Source organism: Sminthopsis crassicaudata, chromosome 6 (assembly GCF_048593235.1).
Source record: "Sminthopsis crassicaudata isolate SCR6 chromosome 6, ASM4859323v1, whole genome shotgun sequence".
NCBI classification, from domain to species: Eukaryota; Metazoa; Chordata; class Mammalia; order Dasyuromorphia; family Dasyuridae; genus Sminthopsis; species Sminthopsis crassicaudata.
The window spans coordinates 251,877,594-251,905,076 of NC_133622.1; the positions used below are offsets into that span (position 1 = coordinate 251,877,594).

Genomic DNA, 27,483 nt, shown 5'->3' on the forward strand with positions numbered 1-27,483 from the left:
CCAAAGCTCACTCCCCCACTGCCTGTTCTCCCGATGATGAAGGCTTTAAACCCCCACAGCTACCTCCTGTTCCCACTAACCCGGAGTCTCCTGGTACGGCGAGCTCCTGAATTCACCTAAAGCACTCTAAATGCTAACTAGAATCCCGGCAGTTATTACCCTTCCTTGGCATCGAGCTCTCCTGCCCCAGATCTCCTAATGAACAATCTGCCCCACACATGCTTATCCTCCAAGGAGCTGCTGCCGCCCTGGCAACTCCCTCGCCTTCTCACCTCCAGAGATCCTGGAAGAGAGCCAGCCTCGGAGACAGCAAGGGCAGCAGCAGCGGAACTGCTAAGGCACATCGATGCCCCTGCAAACCCCCGCCAGCCCGGTGCTAGTGGCCCGACCAAGCCTGGTCCCTTACCATGGCAGGAAGGAAGGGTCTTCAGAAGTGCCGGACGGGGCCCAAGGCTGGTTTCCTGGGGCCCTCTCTCTGTTTTTAACTTGCCTCCCTCCAGGTTCAGCCCCTTTCAATGATTTCCCAGATGCTGGAAGGCCTCCCCTAGATTTAGGGAGGAGAAAGTTGCTGCCCATAATCCAATCTCAGGCCGAGGGTCAGGCCTTGAGCAAAGTCAGTTTAAGAGAGAGGGAAAAAAAAACAGGTCAGGGGTGAGAGTGAGCTGGCAGAAGGGCATTCCACAGTCATAGCCTGGAAGTCCTTCCCCTGGAAGACCATTAACTCTCCAACTAGAACAAGGGGCGCCAAGGAAGCAGCCAAGAAGGACAGTTGAGCAGGGCAGCGGGCAGGGAAGGGAGAGCTGGGAAAGTCCACTGCCCTTTTTCCAGCTATGCTGGGGCTCCTGGTACTCTGTCCTTCTACTTCAGAAGCACTAACACACAGACTCCCCTTCCTCTGTTTCTGCCTCTCTCTCTGTCTCTCTCCCCCTCCTCCTCCCTCTCTCTTTCTCCACCATTTCCTCTTTCTCTCTTTCCCTCCCCTGTAGAGCCAGAAGGCTTGATTTCTTGAGTCAGAGCTTGAAGTTGAGTCAGACATTATCTATTAATCACTATTATTATTTGGCAAGGGAGGGAGAAATCGGGGCAGTTACACTCAACAAGCCTTAATTAAGCACTTACTTGCTCTATGCGAGGCACTGGGGGTCCAGACAAGTGAGGAAGTGCCTGTCCCCAAGGTGCTTATGTTTATTCTACTAGAGGAAACAAAATATCCTGGATAAATCAACACAGGCAATGGATGAAGTAAGTGCAGAGCCACAGAGGGCTAAGGGGCTAAGACATGGGGAGATCCATCAGAAAATGTCTGAACAACCCCCTTTGAAAGGAAAACCTGCCTGTAGAGATAAATGGGTTCAATTAACCTTCAAGACTCAGATCAAATCTCATTTTATTCCAAAAGCTTGAGGCCATCTTCCATTTACCCTTCCTCTAGTTGATGAGGGCAGAAAGGAAGGTCACCTACTTCCTCTGGGATGGGCCTAAAGGAGGAGGGAAGGAGAGATTCTGTGGAGGAATTCCGAAGTATGTATCAGAGGAAAGGAATTGGAAGAGAAAAAGAACAAGGTTTCTGTGGATGGGCTGAAGGGGAGATGGGGAGCTTTAGAAGAAAAGGTTTATCAGGAGTATTTGGAAGAGCAATACTTCCTAATCACAGTTATTCCTTCCATCTTGCAGGGGTTAGGGATACAGTACCCCTTCAACCTGGAAAATCCTCGCAAAACTTTTTGGCCCTTTCTCCACATCGGAGAAGAAGTCTGATTTCTTTCTTTCTTTCTTTCTTTCTTTCTTTCTTTCTTTCTTTCTTTCTTTCTTTCTTTCTTTCTTTCTTTCTTTCTTTCTTTCTTTCTTTCTTTCTTTCTTTCTTTCTTTCTTTCTTTCTTTCTTTCTTTCTTTCTTCTCTCTCTCTCTCTCTCTCTCTCTCTCTCTCTCTCTCTCTCTCTCTCTCTCTCCCTTCCTTCCTTCCTTCCTTCCTTCCTTCCTTCCTTCCTTCCTTCCTTCCTTCCTTCCTTCCTTCCTTCCTTCCTTCCTTCCTTCCTTCCTTCCTTCCTTCCTTGCTTCCTTCCTTTTCTTTTTCCTTTTATGGGGTGTTTACAATATTATATCATTAAGTTTGGGTGAAGTATTTGGTCATGGACCTGCTGACCTCCACATGTTGTCTGTAGCTTCTGCAAAACTTCCTCAAAATTCCCATTTAATGTCTTATGCCAGCTCCAGATATATCAAAACTTTAGTGGGTAAAGTCCCGGTGTGGAAGGGATAACTATATTAGGCAGAATAAATAGCACTCTTCTGAGAATGGAAATTTAGAAGAGGGAAAAAGGAGAGGGAAGAAAGGGAGACAACCACCTCAGTGTAGGTTTCGAGGTTAGGGGAAATCTCCATGGGCTATATGGGGTTCTAGAAATGGAACTGAGTAAGTAGGGCAGCATATTCTAGTCATGAGAGAGAAAGGGGCCCAGAGGCTGGGGCCTGACTGCTCTGGAGAAAACCAAAAGGAGGCCCCAGAATCAAACAAAATAACAAGAATATCTATGTGGCCCTTTGCTCTGCTCAGAATTCCTCTCATTAACTCATTTTTGTTCCTCTTTTTACTTCATTTTTTTCAACAGCAATTATTCCACATCAGTCCTGGGAGTGAGGTTGGGGGGTGGAGGGAAGAGATCCAATATGTCCCCCGAGATTTTCGATTGGTCCTCCCTCTTCAGTTCATTTCTAGAAACTGAGGGCGCCAGTGAAAGAAGGGAAGGGAGAGATCATAGGAGACTTGATTGGAGGAGAGGGACAGCAATCTTGATGGAGAAATGAGCTTAACAGGTTGGCTGAGCCATCATTTTCTCTCCCCTTCCCCCTAACTACTCTGGGGCCCTTCCCATGCCTGGCAGCCCAGGGGTTCTGAAAGAAAACAGGTGCTTTTCTCCATTGAGCCCCAAGTACTGTGGGAAGAGAAGCCTCAATTTCTAATCACTAACAGGAACTCTCTAAGGGAGAATTTCTTCAACTGAACTGTAGGAGCTAAAGCCTCATGAATTTGAGATTTCCTAATTTAAGGCATACTTGCTGGTCACAAACCACTAAGGGGCAGAGGCAGAATTAGAACCTGGGGCTTTCTGACCACAAAGCCAGTCCCCTCTCCTCCCCAAGGAGGATTTCAGACACAAAAACCAGAATATCTCAAAATTTGGACTAAGAGGCTGCCATGCGTGCCCAGAACCCTCCCCAACAAGCACTAAAACCCTCCTTGTTAAATGAGAGACTCGGCACGCTTGGAACAGGGCTGGTCCCAGGGCTCGGAGGAAGCCATTCCTGGAGCCCCAGAAGAGTGCTCTGTTTCCTATTCTGCTCTGGCCTGCACATCCCTAATGCTCCTGGGAAAACCAGAGGGGCCTGAAGAAGAGTAGAGGGGCTCAGGAGTCTAAGGCACAAAGGACAAAGTGACCAGGGACGGGCCCTGAGACTGCCGCCCTCGGTGACTGTGACCCGCCCGGGATCACCCGTCCAGCAGGAGTGGACTTGCACTAAGACTGCCGTGGCTCTCAAAAACCAAAGGATAATAATTAAAGAGGCGTTCTCTGTGACTGTACCCGAACCAATAACAAAAATGCTGCCTCCAAAAGCTAACTGGTTCTGTACCAAACAAGACACCACTTCATATAACAAGACAAATAATTATATTATTCTGTTGGAGAGGGCGTCTAAAACATCAAAGAAACTGATGAGAAAAAAGCAGGCGCACAGGGGCTGCTGCTCAGTTCCTGAAGCAATAATCAGTTTGTGGATCTGGATCACATCCTGGAAAACCACTCAGGATCATGGGGAAAGTGATGAAATTGTTCCCGCCCCCTGACCCAGTCTACAGTCACAACAGCACATCAAATGGGACAAAGTAATGCCCCTTGCCTTGTGGACGTGGAGCTGGGCGACGTGATGGATCATTGCACTCCATGGAAGAAACAACCAGAATGAGGAATCCAAAGACATTCCCAAGATGCCCCCCGGCCTGACTCGTGTTGCCCTCAGAATTTCCCGGCCTTCCCCTCCGGACCACTCGGGTCTGTCTTGCCTTTTCCTACACATGGCCAAGGGGTCTCCCCAGGCAGAAGGGAAGCTCCTCAAAGGCAGGAAAGGAAGCTCTGGCACCCGGCATGGAGGAGCCTCCCAGGACTGGCTCACTAATTACTAAAGAGACGCCCAAGAGACTGGCAGCCCAACGGCGGTTCATGGGGAGAAGGGCCAGCCCTCCTCCAGATACACGGGCACCCCAGAGAGAAGGGGCTGGGCAAGACTTTACTGTGGGTCCAGTGCCCTGGGGGGGGGATATGCTTCCTCACCTCCCAACAGAGACACGAGGACTCGGGGGCAGATGAAAGCATGAGGAGGGGGGATTCTTCTCTGCTCCATTACAGGGCAGGCAGCAGGAAGACTCAAATTCAAATCCTGCCCCAGACCCTGGTTAGCTGTGTGATCCCGAGCAAATCATTTACTTTTTGCCTCAGTTTCCTCATCTAGAACAGGAATAACAGCACCTTTTGTGAAGGGTTGTTGTGAGGATAAAATGAGATAATATTTGTAAAGGAAAATAGAAATATCAGCTAATTTTGTTCTTTCTTTTTCCATGGGGGAGGAGGGGAAGGACAGGTGAGTTTTTGTTAATATAAACAAGTAAGTAAATTTTTAAAAATAAAGACCAACGCCACTTTGAAGGCCGACTCAGAAGCCTGGGACTCAGAAGGTGCCTCTTGGGCACAAGCCGCTTTGTCGCCCAACTACGGTCCCACACTGGGCCCCTAAGTTTACAGCGAACAGCAACAACGACCAGCAAGACTGTTTGCCCTTCCAGACCACCTAAGGGAAAGATGGGAGGAACGAGCAGCAATTAGCACCTTAATTATCAGCTGCAAATTACCCACATTAAACCCAGCAATTATTTCCCTGCCTGCCTTTGGTGTGTTCCATTTACAAGGGTAATAGCAAAGAAGGAAGCGAGACAGGGATGACTCAAGAACTCTCAGCAGGGAGCCCCCCTCTCAGAAATCGGGGCCGCCCTGTCCCAACTCGGACTCTGAGCTAAGAGCTGCTCTCACACGGGCCGGCCATGATAGCAGGCCTTCCACCAGCATCATTCCTTCACTCAGGAAGCATTTCGATGCCCAGTGAGTGCCCGTGGCGGGTATAGAACAGCCCCACCCGTGGATGGGGTCCCCGGACCTTCCTCCTTCAGGGCTCCACTTAGACTAAAACGCAAGGAGCCCGTTGTGCTGAGGGCCCCGAGTGCCGGCCATAAGGAAGGGTGGATTGGGGCCCTCACAGAGCTTCAGCCTCGCAGAGACCCTAAGGAGAGTCAGAGGGGGCCCTGGTGAGCCATGGGGGGGAGGCCACCAGGAGCTTCTGGAGGCGCTGGTTGAAGCTCAGGGTGCACAGGTTAAGCTGATCCAGCACAATAGCAAGTCAGCATTCTGTAATCACTGATAACACGATGACCTTTCTTGGTCCCAAGGACTGGCAAGAAGTGGGAGAGACCCCTTAGCAGGCTCTGCCAGCTGCAGCCCAGGTGAGGGCTGGCCCAGCCATGGGGGGAGAGGAGAGTGCTGGGAGGTGCTTCTAGAGCCCCCCCATCAGACAAACTGGGAAAGAGCCAGAGGGAAGCTAGGAGGAGGCAGTGGGGAAAGCCTTGCAACCCTGGGCCCCCGCTTCTCATTCCCCCACAGTCTCTGCAGGACCCTGCTCAAAGGGCCAGCCCAAGATAACAAGGGCAAAGGTTAGGTCAGCAGGGGAGGGAGGTCAGCTCCTCACATGACAAAGGACCCTAGATCCAGAGTTGGGAGGAAACTTCCAGGTCACCTCTGCCGCAGGGTGGGGGGGACTGGCTTTCCCATTTGTATCCCCAGTGCTTAGCACAGGTACTTAAGTACCTGGTAGGTACTTAAGTAGGCACTTAATACATGTGTATTGTCTGGCAGGTTTTAGAGGTCCAGGAAGGGCAGCCTCAGGATTTGGCTTCAAGCCTCCAATGCCACCTTCCCAGGCTGTCCCAGCAGGGATGAAAATGATGAAGGAGGGGCGACCGTGGGGGGCTGAGACGGAACTGCTGCAAATACACAGAGGCCCCCAGACTGGCCTGTCTCCCACAAATGCTCCACCTCTGTGTCCTCCAGCCTCTCCTGGCTTTCTGCTGACCCTCTGGCCTTCTGCCAAACCTCAGTTCCCTCCCAGGCTGCTGGGCCCCGGCTCTAAGTGACTCCAGGTAAGATTTCCTCGGCAAAGATCCTGGAATACTCTAACACTTTCTTCTCCAGCTCATCTGAGGCAAAGAGGAGTCACGGAGGCCGGAGTAGAACTCGGGAAGCTTCTGGCCACACTTGCTCAATCGGGCAAGAAACATTTGCTAAGGGCCTGCTCTGGGCCAGGCGGGGATAAAGCTCTGGGGAAACAGCCGAATGAGGCGAAAAGCCCGGCCCGGCCCTGGAGGGGCTCACCTAGGGGAGAGAGGAAACAAGCCCTGGCGGGGATGAAGCTGACCCAAGAGGACTGCACTTGAGAGCAGGCAGGTCAGTGGGCAGGGATGGAAAGGGAGCCTTCCAGGCCTGGGGACAGCCACGGAAAGTGCTGGAGTTGAGAGAAAGAGGCTCTCTGGCCTGGAACTGCCAGGGAAAAGACTGGCAGGTGCGAGGTGGCTAGGTGACCAAGGGCTTTGAATGGCATACAGAGGATTTTGCATTGGCTCCAGAAAGGGACAGGAAGCCACTGACTGCAAAGGGCCAGCTTTTAGGAAAATCCCCAGGATGGCTGAATGGAGGCGGCCTAGAGTGGGGAGCCAGACCCCTGCCCTCACTACTGTGGCATCCAGGCGTGGGGGGTGGTGACCGAGGCCTGATAGGGCCTACTTCAGACATGTGGCAGAGGCGAGAAACCCCCCAACCCATTGTCCGTCTCGAGCCCTCCGTGCACCAGGCCAACTCCGGCCAATCGCCTCAACTCCGTCAGCCTCGTGTTGCCGGCCAAGCTGCAGCTCTGGCCCACTCCCACCAGCGGCCATCTTTGCCTCTATGGCGTACTATACTTTAACAAATTTAACACGTATGGGGCTACCTGCCAGCTGGGGAAGGGGTGGGGGGAAGGAGGGACAATTTGGAACAAAAGGTTTAGCAAGGTTCAATGTTGAAAAATTCTCCATGCATATGCTTTGTAAATAAAAAGCTTAAAAAAAAAATCCAATATGTATTATACAAGTGCAATTCTCCTCCACACATTCCCCCCATTGTCCTGCCGCACAAGAAAAACCAGATCCAAAAGGGAAAAGCTGGCCCTCATCTCTTATCACTCAGCTGTCTCCCTGTTCCCGGGCAGAGGTGGCCTTCCTCCTCACCAAAGCTCGCTCCGCGGCTGCCCCAAGAGACTCTGGGAAGCTCCCTCTCCCACTCCACCTGCTGAGCTCCCCGGCTTCCTGCACCTTCTCCAGGACGCCCTCCCCAGCGCCGCCGCCCTATCGCCTTCTCCCCGGAATAACTTCCTGCTCGTCCCGTACATAGTCTGCCCTCGTCTTTCTGAGATGACGCGTCTCTGTCCCCACAAACGCAGCCAAGAGTGTCCGCAGATGGAAGGTTTGTTAAGAGTGTTTATGTCTTCCTCTAAGTGCTCAGTTTATGTCCGTGCACATAAAAAGTGAGGACTTTTGAGTGTGTGTTTATAAGAGAGTGTTATTTATAGTAAGAGTCAGATGGGACTCGGGCTAAGTCAATGAAACACGGCATGTGGAGAAGCTGGGCTCGGCCAGGCCGGATCAGGACGGGAGCCCGGGACTGAGGGAGGGTCCCTGCCTGGTTCTGGGGGTCCCAAGCTGATCTACTCCAGGCCCTCCTCGGCCCTGCTGCGCCGTCCACAGCTCCACATCTTTCCTTCTGAGCAGCGTCTGGTTTCCTGCCTCCTCCCCTGCCTTGCTCCTGGGCACCCCCCCCCCCCCCGCCCTTGCTCTTCTTTCTATCTCTGTGGCCTCGACATTTTCTAGGCCCTCCCAGCTTCGGGAATGTTTCCCCGCCATGTTCTGGTCAGTCCAGGCCAGCTGGAGGGTTCCTAACTTGTTTTATTTGTCTGGTGGGGGGAGAGAACCTGGTGTCCTGGGGGCAGCTGGTGGGGGCAGGAGGAGGCCTCTGAAGGGGCGAGTAGCAGGCGGCTAACCTGGCAGCGCCCAGAGCCTCCTTGCCCACCTGTTGCCGGCCATCGCTTTCCTGTAAGTGGAGATTGTTTCATTCACTGTTTTTCTTTGCCCCACATCTAGCCCAGGGCTGGGCGCACAGTAGGTCTGGGCTAATCCTGGCCTCCTTCCCCCTAAACCCCCTCCAGTCCCCATCAGCAGACTTGCTGGGACTCCTGGGAGGGGCCCTGGGTCTATTGTCACCCAAGGACTTTGCCTTTCCCCTCTCAGTGGGCTGGGCCCCTGGCGACAGAAGGATGAACCAGGAAGGCCAGGCCCCTTTCCCATCCCAGACCCGCCCCCACGGTAGCTGCCCTGGTCTCTTACCGGCAGCTTACTTTTTTCACAAAAACACAGGGAAGATGATGAAACTTTGGAACCAAGCGAGTCAGGAAAGGCGCCTCGGCTCAGAGGCTACAAATGCCACTGAAAGCTGCTGCCCGCCCCTGCAGGGGCCAAAGTGCCATCATGGACACCGGGCCTGAGTCATGGCCCTTATTCCTCCATCCTTCCACCCAGCTGAGTCAGGGAGCACAAGTGGCTCCAGAGCCAATCACACCCCGGGGTCAGGGGTTATGAGGACTGACCTCTCCAGGTCTTCCCACAGCAACCAAGGGAAGAGAACCTGCAACCCAGCTCATTCAGGATTGTCCGGGGTAACAGGCAAAAGCCAGAGCACCGAATAGCAAGCCAGACAAGTCCTGTGAGGATCTTAGCTTCTCCCTTCTCGCCGTCCATCTCCTTCCTCTGCCTGAGCTGGGACCAATTGCAGCTAGACCACTGTGAATGCCGCCTCCTCCCCCCGCTAACTTTTCTGCCTCTAAGGCCAGCTGGCTTTCAGCAAAGTTGGACGAGGGAGAGAAGAGGAGAATGAAAAGCCCATAGAAATGGCGGATGTGGTCCATGTGATCACAATCTCCCAGCTCCCCCACATGGGGGAGAAGTCTGGGGGGTCACCAAGCTCTATTAGGACCTGCTTAAAGCCAGGTTGGGGTCAGCTGGGCTCTACAAAGGCAAAGTGGCCCGGCCCCTGGACTCAAATGTTCTATCCGTTTCTCTGGGGGGGCTAGGATCCTTCTCAATCTCCCAACACAGAATGCTCAGCCCCTGGGGATGAGCCAAGAAGGGGGAGAGCATATAACGTGCAGACAGTTCTGCACCCAGATTTGTGTGTGCACGCCTAGAAGGCTGGAAAGGAGGAGGAAGAGGGGAGAGGGAGGGAGGGGAGAGAGGGATAAAGAGGCAGAGAGAGGGGACAGGAGAGAAATAGAGTGGGCACCAAGCTGAAGACATGCCTGGCCCTCCAATTACTGCTGCAGAATCAGAGGAGACTTTTTGTCCAAGGGTGGAGCTGCCCAGCACCCCCTTTATGCCCCTGTGTGCAGCCTTGAAGCAATGAATGAGCAAAGGAGGGGGCCTGAAGGGAGGGGAGAGAACCCAACTCCTGTGCCTTGGTGACTGGCACCACACCAAGCCTCATTTAGTGAGAAACCGCCTGGACGCTGTAAAATGGGCCGCCTCTGTGGGGCCCCGTGTTGGATTCCTAGGAGACTTCAGTGAAACACATTCTGGAATCCTACACTGAATGAATGGAGGAGGCAACCATGCAGAAATCCCGGGCCCCATCAGAGCCAGGGGATGCCAAAACCTGCTCCCAGCCCCTGAACTCCCCCAGCCCTTCCCGAATCTCGCCCGCAAGGTCCTGGATCTCCAGAGGCCTGATTTTGGCTTTCAATTTCTTCTTCTCTTCCCTTATAATCTTCCTCCTCTCCTTTCTGTCCGTCAAGGAGCACCCCCTGCACCTCTCGGTCTTCACACGATCCCACTGGGTTAATCCCCACCCCCCCTCAGTTCTTCTGGCCTTCTTTAAGTCCCTATATGTATGTACATGCACACAGAGACGATGCATTTACAGAATGCTTTATATCCACCATGCTGATCTTTGCACAACCGTAAGGTAGGTACAAACGCAGACTGAGGCGCAGGGATTAGCCCATTTATTCGTGGTCACAGAGCAGGTGAATGCAGGAGGCCAGAGTGGGTGATTGCCCATTCAGCACCGGCTCTGACCAGGTGTGGATGGGTTCCGGACGGGTTGGCATCGGGATCAGAGAGCTCAGGGAATGTGTTGGTCAAGTTCTGCCGCTGACCCAGACTGCCCTGAGCCCGAGGCTGAGCTCTAGCACATTAAGCTGCAGTGGAGCGGGGAACTGGAGCAGCCATTCTGGAGAACGAATTGGGACTCTGCCCAACAGGCTATAAAACCGTGCATACCCTTTGACCCAGCAATAGCACTAGTAGGTCAGCAGCCCAGAAAGATCAAAGAAAAAGGGAAAGCTCCGTTTGTGTCCATACTTACATGCTTTTTTTCATGGTAGCAAAGAGTAGGAAATTAAGAGGATGCTCATCGATTAGGAAATGGCTGAACAAACTGTAAATGATTATGGTGGAGTACTACCGTATGACAAGAGATGACAAGGGGGATGATTCCGGAGAACTGATGCAAAATGAGGTGAGCAGAACCAGGAGAATACTATACACAGTAATAGCAACACTATATTCTCACTAAATAAATAAATATACTCACAACTCTATAGCAACACTAGAATGATGATCCACCATGTCAGAGTTGGCCACTCTGATCAAGACAATGATTCTTTTTTTTTTTTAAATTATAGTTTTTCATTTACAAAATACATGCATGGGTTATTTTTCAGCACTGACAATTGCCAAACCTTTTGTTCTAATTTTTCCCCTCCTTCCCCCCACCCCTTCCCCCAGATGGCAGGTTGATCAATACATGTTACATATGTTTTTTTCCTTTTTTTTTTCCCCCTGAGGCTGGGGTTAAGTGACTTGCCCAGGGTCACACAGCTAGGAAGTGTTAACCAGATTTGAACTCGGGTCCTCCTGAATTCAGGGCTGGTGCTCTATCCACTGCGCCCCCTAGCTGCCCCACATGTTACATATGTTAAAGTATAAGTTAAATACAATATATGTGTACACGTCCATACAGTTATTTTGCTGTACAAAAAGAATCGGACTTTGAAACAGTGTACAGATGGCCTGTGAAGGAAATCCAAAATGCAGGCGGACAAAGGTAGCGGGATTGGGAATTCCATGTAGTGGTTCATAGTCATGTCCCAGAGTTCTTTCGCTGGATGTAGTTGGTTCACTTCGTTACTGCTCTATTGGAACTGATTTGGTTCATCTTATTGTTGAAGAGAGCCACGCAAGACAATGATTTTAAACAATTCCAAAGGATCCACCTCTAGAAAGAGAACTAACTTTGAATGCAAATTAAAGCATACTGTTTTGCTTTATTTTTCTTGATTTTTTTCTTTTGCAACATGGCTAATAGGGAGATATTTTACATGACTTTATAATCACATGGATAACCAATAACACATTTCTTACCTTTTCAAGGAAGGGTGAGGGGAGAAGAGGAACTCAAAAATTTTGCAAATGATTGTTTTAAAAAATGTACACGTAATTAGGAAGTGTTTAATGAAATAAATGAAAATCTATTTAAAGAATAGATATACTGTTTAATTTATACTTTAACATATTTAACATGTATTGGTCAACCTGCCATCTGGGGGAAGGGGTGAGGGAAAGGAGGGGAAAAATTAGGACAAAAGGTTTGGCAATTGTCAATGCTATAAAATTGCCCATGCATCTATCTGGTAAATAAAAACTATTAAAAAAAAAAAAAAAGACGATTCTTGGAATTTAAAAAAAAAGGATATACTGAATTTAACATATATTTTAACATATATAGCATATATTGGATTGCTTGCCATCTAGGGGAGGAGAAAGGGAAAGGAGGGAAAAATCTGAAACACAAGGCTATGCAAGAGTCAATGTTGAAAAATTATCTGTGAGTATGTTTTGAAAATAAAAAGCTTTAATAATTAAAAAAAAAAGAATAGATAAATAAATTCAAGAAAAGTTGTTGATCTGCATTGGTAGAGTTAGTTTCTTCACCAAGAAACTCCTAAAACCAATGAACTCTCCAGTCTAGATACAAGGCCCAGCCCAACTATACCAGGCTGGTTAAGAAAGGAAGAAGAGAGACTAAGGGAGGGAACAAGAGGGAGGAGAGAGCGAGCGTCAGAGAATGAATACGGGAAGAGAACAGAGAAGGTCCTATGGGAAAGGCAGCAGTTCAGCAGAATTTTCCAAGAATACCTTGGAGGGGGTGGTGATTGGGCCTGTGAATGGTGTGAATCAAGAACAGCAAGCATTCTAGGATTGTTGGAAAGCAGAGTTCATGAAAGAGTTGGATGGCATAATGCTAGACATGTAGGTAGGAACTCGTTTGTGAAGGGCTCAAATGTCAAGCTTTAGAATCTGTTTAAACATTTAGCTGGAGCACTGGGCTTGGAGTCAGGAGAACAGCCTTGGACACTTACTAGCTAAGCAAGCCACTTAATCTTGGATGCCTCAGTTGCCTCATTTGTGAAATGGAGATAATAACATTTATTTGTCTTGGTTGTTGTGAGGATTGAATGGTAATAATTGTAAAACATGGTAAGTGCTAAAGAAACAAAAGCTGTTTTTAATAGTAGTAGTAGTAGTATTTATCCATCCCAAAAACAGGAAACAGAAAGTTTTTTAAATGTGTCAGATTTAGGAATATAATACTGGGCGCAGCGTGGGAGTTGGATTAGGAAGGAGACAGACTCAAAGCAAGGTGGGTAGACCAATCAAACAAAGTCTACTGGATCCAAATAAAGGTAGCATAAAACCGGAATGTTTTATTTAAAGACTACCATAGTAGACCAAGTAAGACCAGTAAAAGGTTATAATAGAGGCCCAAGCAAGGTCGGTGGCCATGGAATGGAGAAAGTTTGCAGGAAAAGAACTGACAAGCTTTGGCCAGTGCCCAGGCTGGGGCAGTGGGGAGGGAATTACGGAAAAGTCAAGGATCTCTGAGGTTGCTAACTGAAGCGATTAGGAGAGGGCACGGTTCTCAGTCAAAACCTGTAAAATTTGGAGGAGGAACAGCTTTAGGGAGAGGATCAGCAGCCCAAAGGAGGAGGCCAAAGCCAGCTTTTCTTCCCTCAAAAGAGTTCTAATCCAATTATTGGCCTCTTAAGCCCAGTGCTCTTCCCATTGCTCCCCAAGGCCAGCAGCCACTTGCTCCTTGCTCAGTCTCCTGTTCATTAGAATTAGCTACATTTTAGTAAATCTCTTCCCAGCCTTACTTTCCATTCTCTGGCTACCATCTTCCTGCCCTTTCTGGGTTGCACTTGGGCTCTGTCTTTCCATTATGCCTGCTGGAATTCCCCTTGGCTCACTAACAAGCAAGCTTCCTCTTCCTCTTGGGGTCCTTCTGAAGGGGGAGTGAAACTGTGTTGCTTTTAAAATTGTCATTCTGAAACTGCTCCCTTTTGATCTGTAAAGAAGGGAGATTAGTCTCAGGCCCTCCTGGGAAAGCATATCTCCCCAGACAAGTCAAGTATCATTATTCAATTAGAAATCTTGGTCAAAAAGCACCCCCCTGATCTTTTGGGGATGCCAGACCCTTTCCAGGAAATTCCAATGGAGATCTGGGCCAGATATTGATAAGCAGCGAGGCCTGGGGACTTTGGCTTTCTTTTCAACCTGAAACCTGAGCCTCAAGATTCCTTTTTAAAGGGCAATTTCTAAACTCACTCTTTGCAGAATGTCCAAAATAGAACCGTGCCCGCTGAAAAGGCATTTTCTCACAGTGCCAGCCTCCATTTCCCTAATAGGACTTTGCCACTAAAGAAGTCAGTCTCTTAACAAAACTGGCTTCCTATCCAATAATAAACTTCCGTTTTTGCCATTAATATTTCGGGATAAGTGAATTCTTTCATGAAAAACCTGGGCCTCCAACCAAAAGGGGATTTCCACAATTCTCTGACTGCCACTAACCTCATCACTTCCATCTTCAGGGAGTGAAGAGGCTTCCTTCTCCCTGACAGGGCATCCCCTCATACCGTGTCCCACTGAGAGGTCCACTCCCCCTCCCAGAGCCTCCACTTGGCTGATATCACTCAGCAGCCCCTTTTCTGAAATTCACACTATTAAAAATCTATCTCCCAATCAAGATCCTGGTGACTTCTGTCCGTTGGCCTCTCGTGGCTTGGTCATTCTCTCTCCTTTCACAAGGAGGTCAGCTTCTGGTTTCTTCCTCCTCTCCCTAACGCTTGTCCTGATCTCAAGTGACTTTGAAGGCCTGTTGGTGTGTCCTCCAGCTCCCCATTCTCTCCCAGTCCCATAACCCACACCTTCACTCTCCCTCAGCTACTTCTATCACCCAAAAGTGTCCACTTCAATGATCAAAAGTTGACCAGAACCTGTGTGAACATAATCATCCATCCCATCTCTCCAAGGCCTTTCTAAACTTAATTCTTTATCTCCATGACCTCCAACTTTCCTAACTGGGACTCTCATTTCACCTTCCTCTCCTGCCAATTCTCACTGGCTAATTACCAAGCAGTTCAATGCCCACACTGTCCTCAACTCTGAGCCCTTTGCCCCGTCATCCTATCACAATTCATGCCTTGAAAACCAAACAAAGGAGTAAACAAAAAAGTCAAGCTTGGCTAAACCCCAAGGCTGGACCACCTCAACTACCTTCTTAGATCTTCCTCCATTCTGCTCAACTGAGCTGGAGAAATTCAGGTCACCAAGCTGCCTGGGTCCACGACACCTTTATGTTGAGCCCTCACAAAGCCAGGACATTCTCTGACTCCACCCTCACCCAAACCCTTGTCCTTTCTTCCCAAGTTCCCACATTTCCTTGTCCCCTTGCTCTCTGATCTCCCCATGTACCTTACTGAGGAAATCAAGATTTTCATGAAATCTCCCCCTCTTTTTTCCTCAAAGTCCCCCGACATCTTCTCTCCTAATTTCTCTTTTCATGCCAGTTTTAAATAACAAAGTGACTTTTTTTTCTTTGCCTCAGCTAGCTACTCTACAGGCGCCTTTGACCACATCTCTTTTTGTCTTCTCAAGCAGACGGTCCGTTCAATTATTTAATTAACTTAGAGGCAGCTAGATAGCAGCAGTGGATAGAATGCTGAGCCTAGGGGTCAGGAAACCTGCATTCAAATCTGGCCTAAGACACCGACTAGCTGTGTGACACTGGACAAGTCACTTATTCTGCCTCTGAGTTTCTTCAACAATAAAATGAGAATAACAAAGTATCTAGCCTGCGAGCTTGAGAAAATCAAATAAATTTGTAAAGCACAGAGCTAAGCTAATGCCTGGAAAATGGTTGGTTGTTTTCCTTTGTTCTTGAGGAGGACCCAAATGACATCACCCTGTTGGAGCCAAGGTACAGTGTGTCTGACTGTGACTGATCAGACTGATACAAACTCAGAAGGTTAGGCCTCAAGTCGGGTACAAATAGTCCATATGAACAGCTGGAGTAGAAATGTCTCTAAATTTGTGCATCTCCCTTTTCTTTTGAGCTACTGCCATTCTGCTTTGCTCCTAGAGCCTGGAGCCTTCTTTAATGTGGGAAGGCCATGTTGGCTGGTTCTTTGCCAGCGTCTCCCACGTCTCAAATCCACTTCAGAGTTTGAGACTTTGAGAGTGTCTTTATATTGCTACTTCTGACCTCAGGTGAGCACATGCCTTGTGAGAATTCTCCATAGAATAGTCTTTTAGGCAAAGTACATTTGGCATTCCCATGGCCAGTCCATGGGAATTGTGCTCTCTGCAGCAGAGTCCAAATGCTTGGCAGTTTGGTTAGAGAAAGGACCTCAGTTTTTGGTGTCTTATCCTCCAGGTGATCTTCAGAATCTTCCTAAGACAATTCACATGGAAGCGATTTTGTTTCCCAGCATGGTGCTGGTAGACTGTCCGGGTTTCAAAGCTTGTAACAATGAGGTCAGCACAATGCTCTCTGGACTTTCAGTGGTAGGCTGATTGACACCTTTCCTCTCCCACTCTCTCCTTTGGAGCCTCCCAAATACCGAGTTAGCTCCCATGCATCAACTGCATTATCAATGGGTACATCTGTGGAAAGTAGACTGCCAAAACAAGTGAAGCCATGACATTCAAAAGTTCTCCCTTTAGATCATTGTACATGGCAACATCAATATTATACAACAATCAATTTTGATGAATGTGACTCTTTCCATCAGTGAGATGACTGATGCCAGTTCCAGTGATCTTGTGCTGAAGAGAGCCATCTACACCCAGAGAGGACTGTGGGAACTGAATGTGGATCACAACATAACATTCTCACTTTTTTTGACGTTCACTTGCATTTTCTTACTCATTTTCTTTCCTTTTTGATCTGATTTTTCTTGTGCAACAAGAGAATTGTATAAATACGTTTGCATGTATTGGACTTAACATATATTTTAACATATATATATATATATATATATATATATATATATATATATATATATATATATATATAACATATATTGGATGGCTTGCCATATAGGGCAGAGGGAGGGGAAAGGAGGGGAAAATTTGGAGCATAAGGGTTTTGTAAGGGTCAGTGTTGAAAAATTATCTGTGCATATGTTTTGAAAAGAAAAAGCTTTTTAAAAAAGTTCTCTCTTTGCTGTAACTGATGGTTCTAAGTATGGATGGTGTGATGTTGGCTGGTGAAAAAACTGTTTTCTTGGGATTAATTGTTAAACCAAAATTACTACTAACTGCAGAGAATCGACCCATACTTTATCACATCTCGACCTCAAAAGCTGCATTAAGTACACAATCGTCTGGGAACAAAAAAATCATAACCACTCCATTTTCGTCTTAGTCTTTATAACCTTTTAAAATTAAATAATTTACCATTGGGGCAGTAGCCGAACTTTGATGCTGGGTCATCTCCTTGATTGCTGAAAACATCATCCTAAAAGGCACGGGAACAAGTCCACAGCCCTGCTTTATTCTGATTTGTAACGCTCAGTGCTTTGCAAATATTATTTTCAAAGGAAAGCTAGAGAGCATCGTCCATTGTCCAGAACTCAGGCAAGCATGCCGTCGTGGAGCTGGCACATAATAGTCATGGACTTCTCAGATAACCCATTTTGACATAAATTTCCACAAGCCCTCGTGACTGAAAGCATCACAGGCCGTGGTCAGTACTACACAAGTGACTATTCCCTCCTCTCCCACAACTTTGAATATGTGATTTCAACCCATCTAATTGGGTCTTTTTCTACTGTCTTTAAACATGCTTAAGCTTCCCCCATCTTTTAAAGTTGTTTTCTGGATTGCAAGTTAATTTCAGTATTAACCCACGCAAGGGAATTATGAAGCAAACCTTAGTTTCAATTTTGTGTTTGCCTTCACGTACTGGGTACATAGTAGACACAAAAATAACCTCCCAAGATCCTCTTCTTTCCCAAACTCCTCCACAAAACTATTTGTTTCTTCTACTTCCTCTCCTCCCACTCCTCACCATCTTGGAATCTGGCTGTTGACATCATCCAATTGAAACTATTCTTTCAGTTTCCAAAACTCTCTTAATGCCAAATCTGATCATCTTTTCTGCTTGCCCTCCTGGCTGCCTCCGTCGGGCACTCTCCAGCAGGATGCTGTGACCTCTTCAGGGTCGTGTGATGCGTTCTCTCATGATTCTACTCCTCCCCACAGGATGGAACCTTTTTCAATCTCTTTGATCATCCAGGTCTAGATCATGGGCCTTCTTCTCTGGTGACTTCAGCAGCTCTCACAGATTTAATGATTTTCTCTATGCAGACGGCTCCCAAATAGCAGGCAGATCTAGTCCTGGTCTCTCTGGACAAGACCTCCCCTTGTGAATCTCTGCCTCCTGAAGGTGTCCAGCCGGACGCCGCCTCCCCCCTCCCAATTCACTTCTTGATTTTATATCTCCATCCATCAGTCATGTGTCTGGCTCACTGGTTTTTGTTGAGGTTTGTTTCTAGGTAAGATAAATAGGACCTCAAGCTAGAACCTTAATGTTTCTGGTACAGTTGGATCTACTACCCCGCCATAGGATTTCAATTCTGACCCTGCAGCTTCCTGCCTGTATGACTCTGGGCACATCAGTTCTTTCTCTGGACCTCAGTCTTCCTTATCTCTGCAATGAGGGAACTGGACCAGCTCCTAGTTCCTTTGGGCTCTATTAGCCCATGAGCTTTTCCTCTGCTCCTATTTAAAAATAGAAAGTTTCCCAATTAGTGACCTTAGTTCCCTTTTAGAAATGGCAGAGGTGAGAATCTCTGCTCTCATATGTACAAGGCTTATCCACCTGGTGGGGAACAATCTGGCTCACGTACCTGGGGGGAGCTATCTGACTTAGGTACCTGGGGGGGGCCTAGCCGGCTCACGTACCTGGGGGGGAGCTGGCCATGAGGTTTGGGTCTCAGGCTGGATTTTTCCTCATGTCATGTGGCACTTTTATGGACACTTTCCCTGAAATTTCTGGATTGCAAATGAATTTCAGCAATGACCCAAACAAGGGAATTACGAAGTTTCAAATTTGTGTTTTCCTTCACCTACTAGCTACATATTAGACACAAAATAAACATTTCTTGAATTGCGTGTGTCCTTTCTCCCTGTACAAGTGTGAAAGGTTGGCCCTCACTGCTGTGTATGTGGCGGGGAGGGGGGGGCGTTAATCTCACTGCTCAAAGTATGCCTCGGGTCCCACAAAGTCCCACCTGGATAACAAGCCCCATGCTTCTCAGCGGCTGTGGAAGCAGCCCCGCCTGACAGAATCTGCAGGCCTACCCCACCTAGGGCCAAGAGGCTTTCTTCCTGAGCCTCAGTTTCCTTCCATCGAAAAATGGGCCAACCTTTTGTAACCTTTGTAATGGGGCTGCAGCATGAAACTGGAGAGCACAGACAGGAAGGGCTGTGGTCTCACCCCGGGCTCCTTCTTAACCCATCGGCCATTGATCTCCCTGGTGCTTTAACCATCTCCTCCATCTTCCTCAATAGGAGAGCAGAGTGCTTCTCATGTCAGGGTCTGGCCTGACTTCCCCACCAACAACTGCCCTGCCTTTAAAAAACAACGTGTGAGCCGGGAGAGGGTGAGGGCAGCTGCTTGACCTTCTGAGACGCACATGCTTTCTGTGTAACAAATATATGTACAGACACAGAGGAAGCATGGGAAAAGCAGAAAGAGATCCAGAATCTGAGGATGTGGATTCAAATCCTGGCCTGTCCCTGTCTACCACTTGGATGAGGACCCAAATGACATCACTATGTTAGAGTCGAGCTACGAGCTTACCCAGTCCCAACCCTCGCCTTCCTCAGCTGTGGAAGGACGTGTCAAAATGTAAGGGTCAGACCAGAAGACTCTGCAGGACCCCCAGCTCCCCTCCTCCCATAGTCCTGCAGCATCTGTATTTAAGTCTTTCATGTTCTCTCACTAAGGCTCCTGCGTCCTCTGAGCCTCCAGGTGGGCAGAGGAAGCGGCTCCCACCAGCCCGGGACAGTCTGTTCCATCTGCTCTCTCATTATGATTTTCTGATTTGCCTGGTCTTACCTCTTTAAAAAAAAGACCTAAGTATTTTTTCTCATGACTTTCAGGGCCTTTCCAGGGCCCTGGATCAGCCGACACCAGCCTTGGTTCTGTGGACTGGTTTGGGAAGGCGTGCTCCCTTCTTTACCTAAAGGCCGTTCCCTCCAATTTGCAGCAATACGCACTTAAACTTCCAGAACGTCGATGCTTCCTGCTGGCTTCTCCACCTCGGCGGGGCGCTGGGCCTGGCCTGTAGCATGAGACCAATGGCCTGATCTGGACATTTTTTCTTCTCTCTCAAGTTTTATGGCTACTTTCTGGCTTTGCTTTTCTGAGAGGCAGCCTCAGGAGCAAGGAGGACCCAGGGCCACCTCTGGTGCTGGCTGGGTGACCCCGAGCAAGCCCTTTCACTTCTCTGTGCTCTGGGCAATTCTTTCAGACACTGAGCTACAGAGAAGGTGCTAAGGTGCTGATCTGCATTGATGGATGGTGTTTTCTCACCTGGGAGTTCCCCAGACCAATCAAAACCCTCCCCCTTAGCCCCAGACACCAGTGGGTTCTTTTTCCAATAGAAGAGGGCTATTCCATGGAAAATGAGCTGCAAAAATGGCCAGGCTCACTGCTCAGAGGGCAGAGAACCCCACAGAGCCAAAGGCCCTGAGCGCCATGCCCAGATTTCTCTACACCAGGCTCCAGAGCTTTTCTCCCTATTCCCTGAGGCTTGCCCATCTGCTGGGTCCTAGTCACTTCCTCAAGCCCATTTCAGACTCCAAATGAAATGGCACCATCTTGGCCTTGTCGGCTCCCAGGTTCCTCCTGGCTTGTCCCAATCCACAGAATCTTTCCACGGCCGCCTCCTTCTCTGCAAAGCCCCTGCTTGAAAAATGACCCTCAAGAGAAATGTCCACTGAGGTCCTGTGGCTGCCCCACCAGAGTATAGAAGGACTCTGGGTCCCTCAAGGACCCAGGAAGTACCAGGAAGAAGCAGCCAGAGAGTATAGGCTTGTGGGGTTTCGATTCCAGATGTATGACAAGCTCGATTCTTCCTTTGTAGAGCAGGAAGAATATTTGTATTACTTTCCTCAAGGACCATTGATGGTGAGCCTTAAAGCCCTGGGGAAATAGGAGCTGTTATTCAGTTGGTGTCTGGGATGGAGGCTAGCAGTCTGGGAATGGCCCTTTTTTCCAAAGCTCTGCAACTCCTAAAGGCATCCATGAGGCCTCCAGGCAAACCCTTCGGAAGTCTAAAAAGCAGATCAATCTCTTTGGAGAAATCCAAGAGCTGCCTTTCTTTCTTAACAAGCCAGATTTGCCTTCATCCCTCCTTAATATTTCACAATTCTATTATCTGTGTCCCAATCTAAAAGAAACAATGCATTAGTGGATCCTGTCCAGTAGCGGCCAAGACAAGGACAAGGAGGCAGTGAGGCAGGATTGCCACATTCTCTCGGTCACACGTAAATTCTTTCTCAAAGTTAAACAAAGCAGGTTTAGGGCCTGGTCCAGCTCCATGGAGAGGTTACAGTTTTGGGGCCAGAGAAAGGTCAAGGGATTAATGTCTCTTACATGAATGACCAGGAAGAGAGCTTGGAGGTTCCCGGAGCTGGGGATAAATCTTCAGGGAAAACTGACCCGAGTGGCCGGTCCGTAGCCCTCAGATCTCAGAGGATCGGATACAATTCAGGCTCCATTCAGACCCCAGTATCCAATGGCCAGAGCTAAGGCTCTATTCTGGAAACGAGGCTGAATTTGTGGCCCTTGTACACTTCTTGCTATTAGGCGGGAAAGAACACGGGTCCAGGAGCTAAGGACGAGGCAAGTCCCTAGAACGTCTCGGCTGCCTTGTGAGCATCCGCAGAGCCATTTATCTATTTCAAGAACTTTATACTCAAATATTATTATGTGCAAAGCAAGCTGCTAGATACAGAGAGAATTAAAACAGCCCTCAAGAAGCTCATAATCCAGTCAAATATAAAAGAAGCCAGAAGAACACGTCCACAAGAGGCATTCTGGGCCAAAGGTGGGACAGAGGTCTGATGCTGGGGCCATATGACAATGGGCAAGTCTCTTAACTATTCTGTTTGTAGAATGGGCGCTTACAGCATCACAGTCCCCTTCTCAGGGTGGTGAGGGGGTGCTTTGCCTACTTAAAGTGCTCCCTTAATAAGGGCTAATTCACAATGAGCTTTTACATAGTGCTTACAACTATGGTGTCAATGAAAGGGAGCCTCACTTTAATGGCGGTCCTGCGACTTGCTGAGCTATCCAGCTAGTAGGTGTCTGAGACAGGTGGTGAACTCGGGTATCCTGGATGCTCCACCCACTTGTACCCACTGCAGACCACTTACATGCCCCAAAAGGGATCATTCTTATAAAGACTTCTGGGACATACAGGATCCACCCCCCATCCAAAGAAGCTCCAGAAAGGCTGGCCCAGACCGCTACCCCAGGCAAAAGGGATGGGGAGGGTGCGAAACGTGCCAGTGTGTGGGCTGGGATGCCACCGAGCCTGGCAATACAGCACACTCGGCCTGAAGCTCGATCAGAAGATAGGAATCCTGGCAGAGGCCTCAGTTCTGTTGTTTTACAAAGGAGGCTTAGAGAAGCTAAGGGCTTTGTCCACAATCACAGAGCCAGTCAGTGGTAGAAGGCTGAGTCTGACCTACTGACTCCCAGTCCAGGAAACACACACAGTCCTTCACAATCGGGGATCGAGGAGGAGAGAAAATACTTAACTGATTACTTCTGGCCAAGATGGCTGCCTGAACAGAGAGCCAGGTTGTCCAGCAAAAACCCCAAAGACCCCACATCTGACACAGATACTACCCTAGTTGGCAAAGACCTTGCCAGAAAACCCACAGGCCCCTGGAAGACAGGTTTCCAGCAAACCTGGTGCTGCTCAGCAACCCAGAGCCTCCCAGCGGAGGCGATAACCAAGGGAAACCCTGCAAAGGCCCCGGGGTATAGCTGCAGCCCACAGAGAGTAAAATGCTGAGACTAGGTCGGTTCCAGTATGGGGGAGAGGGCCAAAGTCCCTCCTTCACAAGTCTGGAGGACCCAGGAGGGCCTAGCCCTGGCAGGCACGCTAGGGACCCTGGGGACTCTAAGTCTGGCAGGTATGAGAGGGAGGGGCTAACTCTGGCAGGCGCGCTAGGGACCCTGGGGGCCCTAAGTCTGGGGGTTTTGGGTGGGGCCTAACTCTGGCAGGCAAACTAGAGACCCAGGGGCCCTAAGTCTGACAGGTTTGGGGGCCCTAAGTCTGGAAGGTATGGGCGGGACCTAACTCTGGCAGGGACCCAGGGGCCTTAACTCTGACAGCCCACACAGAGCTGGCCCAGAACAAAGCCCAGGTTTAGGATCTAAAGCCGGAGGGCTGAGCAAACCAAAGAAAACTCTGCCTAGAATTACAAATGTCATAGACCTAGTGACAAAAAAAGGGAATGTATGAAAACCAAAGAGCCAGAGTAGAAGCGTCAAGCTCCTTCCAACTGCAGAGACAGGGAGGAAGGAAACCAGCTTTCCCCAGGGGAGGTTTGAACAGCCCAAGGGTAAAGGATGGAAGGGGAAGAAACAGCAGAGGAGCTGAAGGGAGAAGGCTGGCACAAGAGGCCCCACTGAGTTAGAGACACAGAACACAGTAAGAGGATGAAGGGAAGGAGACCGAAAGCGGGGGAGAGCGCCGGCACCAGGCAGCGCCAGCACAAGAAGCTTAAAAAGCAGTCTGGATCCATCATTTCCAGAAGGCACAAATAAGACTGCTCAGATCTATTCAGAACAATAATGACTGGCCCTTCCACAGGATTTTGCCGTTTGCAAAGCCCTTTATGTGTCATCTCATCCATCCTCACAACAGCCCTTGAATGCTGGGTACTAATATCATTCCCATATTGCAGGTGGCTAGTCAGTCTCTGAGGTAGGATTGGAACTCGGGTGTTCCTGACTCAGACCCCAGGAAAAGCACAGAAGAAAAAGAACCAAGAAGATCACTGAGTTCACGGGTCACAGAAGAGATTCTACGAGCAGCCAGAAAGAAGCAGGATCTCGCAAGACCTGGAAGCTTCTACCAGAAGGGAGAAGAGTTGGGAATATGATATTCCAAAGAGCAAAAGACATAGAGACCTAGCTCCCAGAATAACTTTGCCTGCAAAGCTAAATATAATCTTTTATTTAGAGGTGGGGGAGGAATGGACAGTTGGGGAACCTCTAAATATTTCTAATGAAACACTGAAAAGCTGAAATGCAAACCCAAGAGAAAAGAGGAACCTAGAAAAGTCAATTTGATCCAGTGGAAGGAGCTTCATGATGATACAGTTAGTATCCTAATAGGAGGAGAAGAAACAGAGGGGCCTTCCAAAGGCCAAGACCTGAGGCCCTGAAGCAGGTGGCAGCTTCTCTATCGTTGGAGGATCTCAGTCAAAGAAAGAGAAAGGAGGCTAAAAGCAGGAAGAAAGAAGAGGGAGGTGGGATTAGCTATTTTTCACAATCAGAGAGGAAGGGAGTACAAAGATGGGGGAAGCCTGGACGCCGCGTTCCCTCTTCTCTGACTGCTGAAGGAAGGAAGGTTTTACACACGGAGAAAAGTATCGACAGAGAAGCAGAAGAGGATGCAGGAGAGGGTTAAGGGGGAGGATGACCCAGGGAGGCATAATCACAAGCAAAACAAACTTCCTGAAGGGAGTATTAAGGGGAGGTGAAGAAAATCAGGTATTAAAATCTGAGGGAGGGCCCTTCAATCAGGAAGTAACAGAACAAGCTGAGGTCTATGCCTGTCCCGGGATAGTATTTCACTGTAAGAAGAGAGAATCCTGGGAAGTCTGGCCTATGCAGGGTCAAGTGAGCAGAACCGGGAGAACCATTTCTACACAGACAGTGCAGAGAACTGCCTGAGACAATAACCTTCCATGCTTCCAGGGGACCTGGACTCCCTCATCAAGTATGTTACTCACCTTGAGGGATGAAGGCAGAGGAGCAGGAAGAAGCATGAAGGACCAGGCAGGGCCCTCTAGGGATTCATTCGCTTGACTAAATTTCTCTCTGGGGTTTAAGGCAGGGGAGGCTAAGGGGAGGAGTCACAGTGGTAGCAAAGAGAGGCCCAGCATGGACACCTTCCTTTAATTCCCGTAAGAGAACAAAGTTCAGGAGAACAGACAAGAGGGACAGTTCTGAAAGCGATGGGTAAAATTGATTAGCTCCTTTTTTTGAGGGAAAAAGCAAGCAGTAGAAAACAGACACTCACTGTTTCTACACAATCCCCTTTTTGTGTTCTACATTCACAGAAGCGCTTGAGGTTTGGGGTATTTCTGTTCAGAATAAAAACAAACAAAAGCTAAAAATACTTCATTCGGAGGTTGGTTCAGTTCTCAGAGCAGCCGGAAGGCCTTGCCCTTTCTTACTACATTATGAGTCCTAGAACTCTTTCCTTAGAGCCGGAACCAAATTGAAGAAGTGGCCGGTGGCCCAGGCTCTGGCCGAGGTCTGCCCTGGGCCAGGCTGCCCAACAGTTGACATCCAGTCTATAGAGAACTTTCCAACTCGCCCTGGCCCAGGCCCCAGGATTGCTCCTCCCCCACATCCATGCTACAGGGTCCACATCTCCCCACACCTTTCCTCATCCCCCACTTCTCTCCTCCAGATTCAACAGGCTTGGGTCCTAAAATCAATCTTGAATCAATCAATCGGGCCCAAGATCTTGGGTTTATCATCTCTAAAATGGAAAGATACAGACCGGGCAGCTGGAGCTTCTGAGGAGCCTCCCATCTCCCTCCTGGCCTCCCGCTGGGGAGGCTCAGCCTTTGGTAAGGGTCCCCCTCTCCACGGCTCAGCAGCCAACCTGGCTCACCACTGTCCCCTTATCCTGGCCAAGTTCATTCCTTGAAGGCAGGTCTTTGTTGTGTTGCTGCTGCTCAGTCATTTGAATCGTGTCTGACTCTGGGACCCTACAGGGGGTTTTCTTGCAGGGATACTGGGGCAGTTGGCCATTTCTTTCTCCAGCTCATTTTACAGATGAGGAAACTGAGGCAGAAGGGATGAAGGTACTGGCCCAAGGTCACACGGCTAGTCAGTGTCTGAAACGGGATTTGCACTCAGGCCGAGAAGTCTCCCCGACCCCAGGTCCAGCTCTCTACCCACTGTGGCTGCCTGCGTTCTATCGTGGCCAATATCGTATTGCTTGCCTTCTCACAGTATTAAAGATGCAAAAATTTTTAAAATGCAACTGGGAAATATTTAACAAAATACATTTTAAACTCTGTAAGACTTTGCACTGACCCCTCCTGAAGTTCATGCTGTTAGAAGCAGCCTGAATCCGTCAGGGCCTTTCTGGGGGTGACTCCACTATGCAGAATGTCAATGCTCTCACTCAAACTGGGCAAGCACGCCATCTCCGCCTGTCTCTAAGCCAGCCAACAGTGCCCAGGAAAGGCTGGGCTGTGAGCTTCGCACCCCCCGGCCTCCTGGCGGGATGCTCCTGCCACCAAAGGCAACCAAGTCAGGCCTGCCCTGACGCAAACAGCCCTTGAAGGCTCCATTCCCAAATATTCCCAGACTCACAGTCAGGTTTGCCAGCTTAGACTTTGCAGGTGTTGCTCTTTTTTCCTCAGGTCCCTGTCCTAGTGTCACAAACTTTCAAAATTCCCACGAGGCTCCGGAATCGCCTCCTTTGCCTTCTCAGTCCTGAGGACGATGTTCAGCAGGGCCGGAGGCCGACTTCCAGGCCACGGTACCCTTTACTGCCCTTTCCTCCTGGGCAGCTCTGCATGCCCGGGGAGAGCAGCCACAAGCAGCCCCCTTCTCGGGTCACACTCCCCGGCCACCATCACCTTCCCTATTCCGCCCATCCCTCAGCAACATGGCCGTAGACATTCTGGGCCCCAGAATTCAACTTGGACACTGTCTGAGGGCCAGGCTCTTCCTCCTAACCCAGCGTCCCAAGGGAGCACAGAAGGGACCAGGGTTCTCCAAGGTCACGTTGGCTCAAGCGCCAGGGGCCCAGGGAGGGGCCACGTGGCTGAGGCATGAGGTCCATGCTCCCAGGGTCAGGAAGGCTTATTAGCATTGCTGGACTTGTTATCAGGATCATGTTCCTCACAGCATCTGTCAGAGATTCCACCCGGCTCGGGAAAGTTACAGAAGGGCCCACACCAACCAAGCCTCAGACGCGGGGAGCCCTCAGGTCTGTGCAGGGCCCGGGGCTCGCACCTGGAGGAGCTGGTCCCCCACGCAGATGGATGGAAGTGGGCACCCTCTGGCAGAAGTGGAGATCGGGAGGGGGCCATGCCAGAGCCGGGCTCCATGGACTTTTTCTGCCTGGTCATTTCGGCCAAGTCTGACTCTCCGTGAGGGGTTGGCCATTTCCTTCTCCAGTTCATTTTATAATGAGGAAACTGAGGGAGACTGGCTGAAGGGACTTGCCCAGGATCACACAGCTAGGAAGTGTCTGAGGCTGGATTAGAACTCCGGTCTGAGTCCAGTACTCTGTGAACTATGGCAGCCCCTGAAATCACCCAGCAGCCTCAGCAGGCCCACCGCTCTCTCATTGCTATGGCCCCTCTGCCGCACTTCCATAAAGGGTTCCTATGGTAGGATTCCAAGATCCACCAGCAACCCAAACCACTGCGGGGGGGGGGTCGGGTGAGCCCCCTTCTCCAGCTCAGGCTCCACCTTCTCCCCCGATCCTCCCCAGGAGCACCACTATCCGCTCTGCTGCCTCCCCAGACCGAGCCCTGCCCCCATCCTGGCCAGGCCATCTGCTTGCTATTCCTCCCACGGCCCAGAGTCTGTCTATTCAGTCCTTCTGGCCGGGAGCCCCGCCACCCTTCCAGGCCTGCTCAGCCAGGAGCTCCCCGGTCCTGCCCTCTGC

At 49.5% G+C, this 27,483-nt stretch overlaps 1 protein-coding gene across 2 annotated transcripts in view; it reads right to left on the reverse strand.

The window, feature by feature from the left end:
* The window catches only part of PC (pyruvate carboxylase), a 74,913-nt gene that overhangs the window by 35,800 nt on the left and 11,630 nt on the right, over window positions 1-27,483 (reverse strand). Inside the window, exon 1 of one of the 2 annotated variants that reach the window (XM_074272658.1) lies at window positions 407-553. The exons of the other annotated variant lie outside the window; for it this stretch is intronic. Within the exon in view, the coding sequence (XP_074128759.1) occupies window positions 407-409 (3 nt within the window). The 5' untranslated portion in view covers window positions 410-553. Of the gene's footprint in view, window positions 1-406; window positions 554-27,483 lie in introns of those variants that run through there. 2 annotated transcript variants of the gene reach the window in all.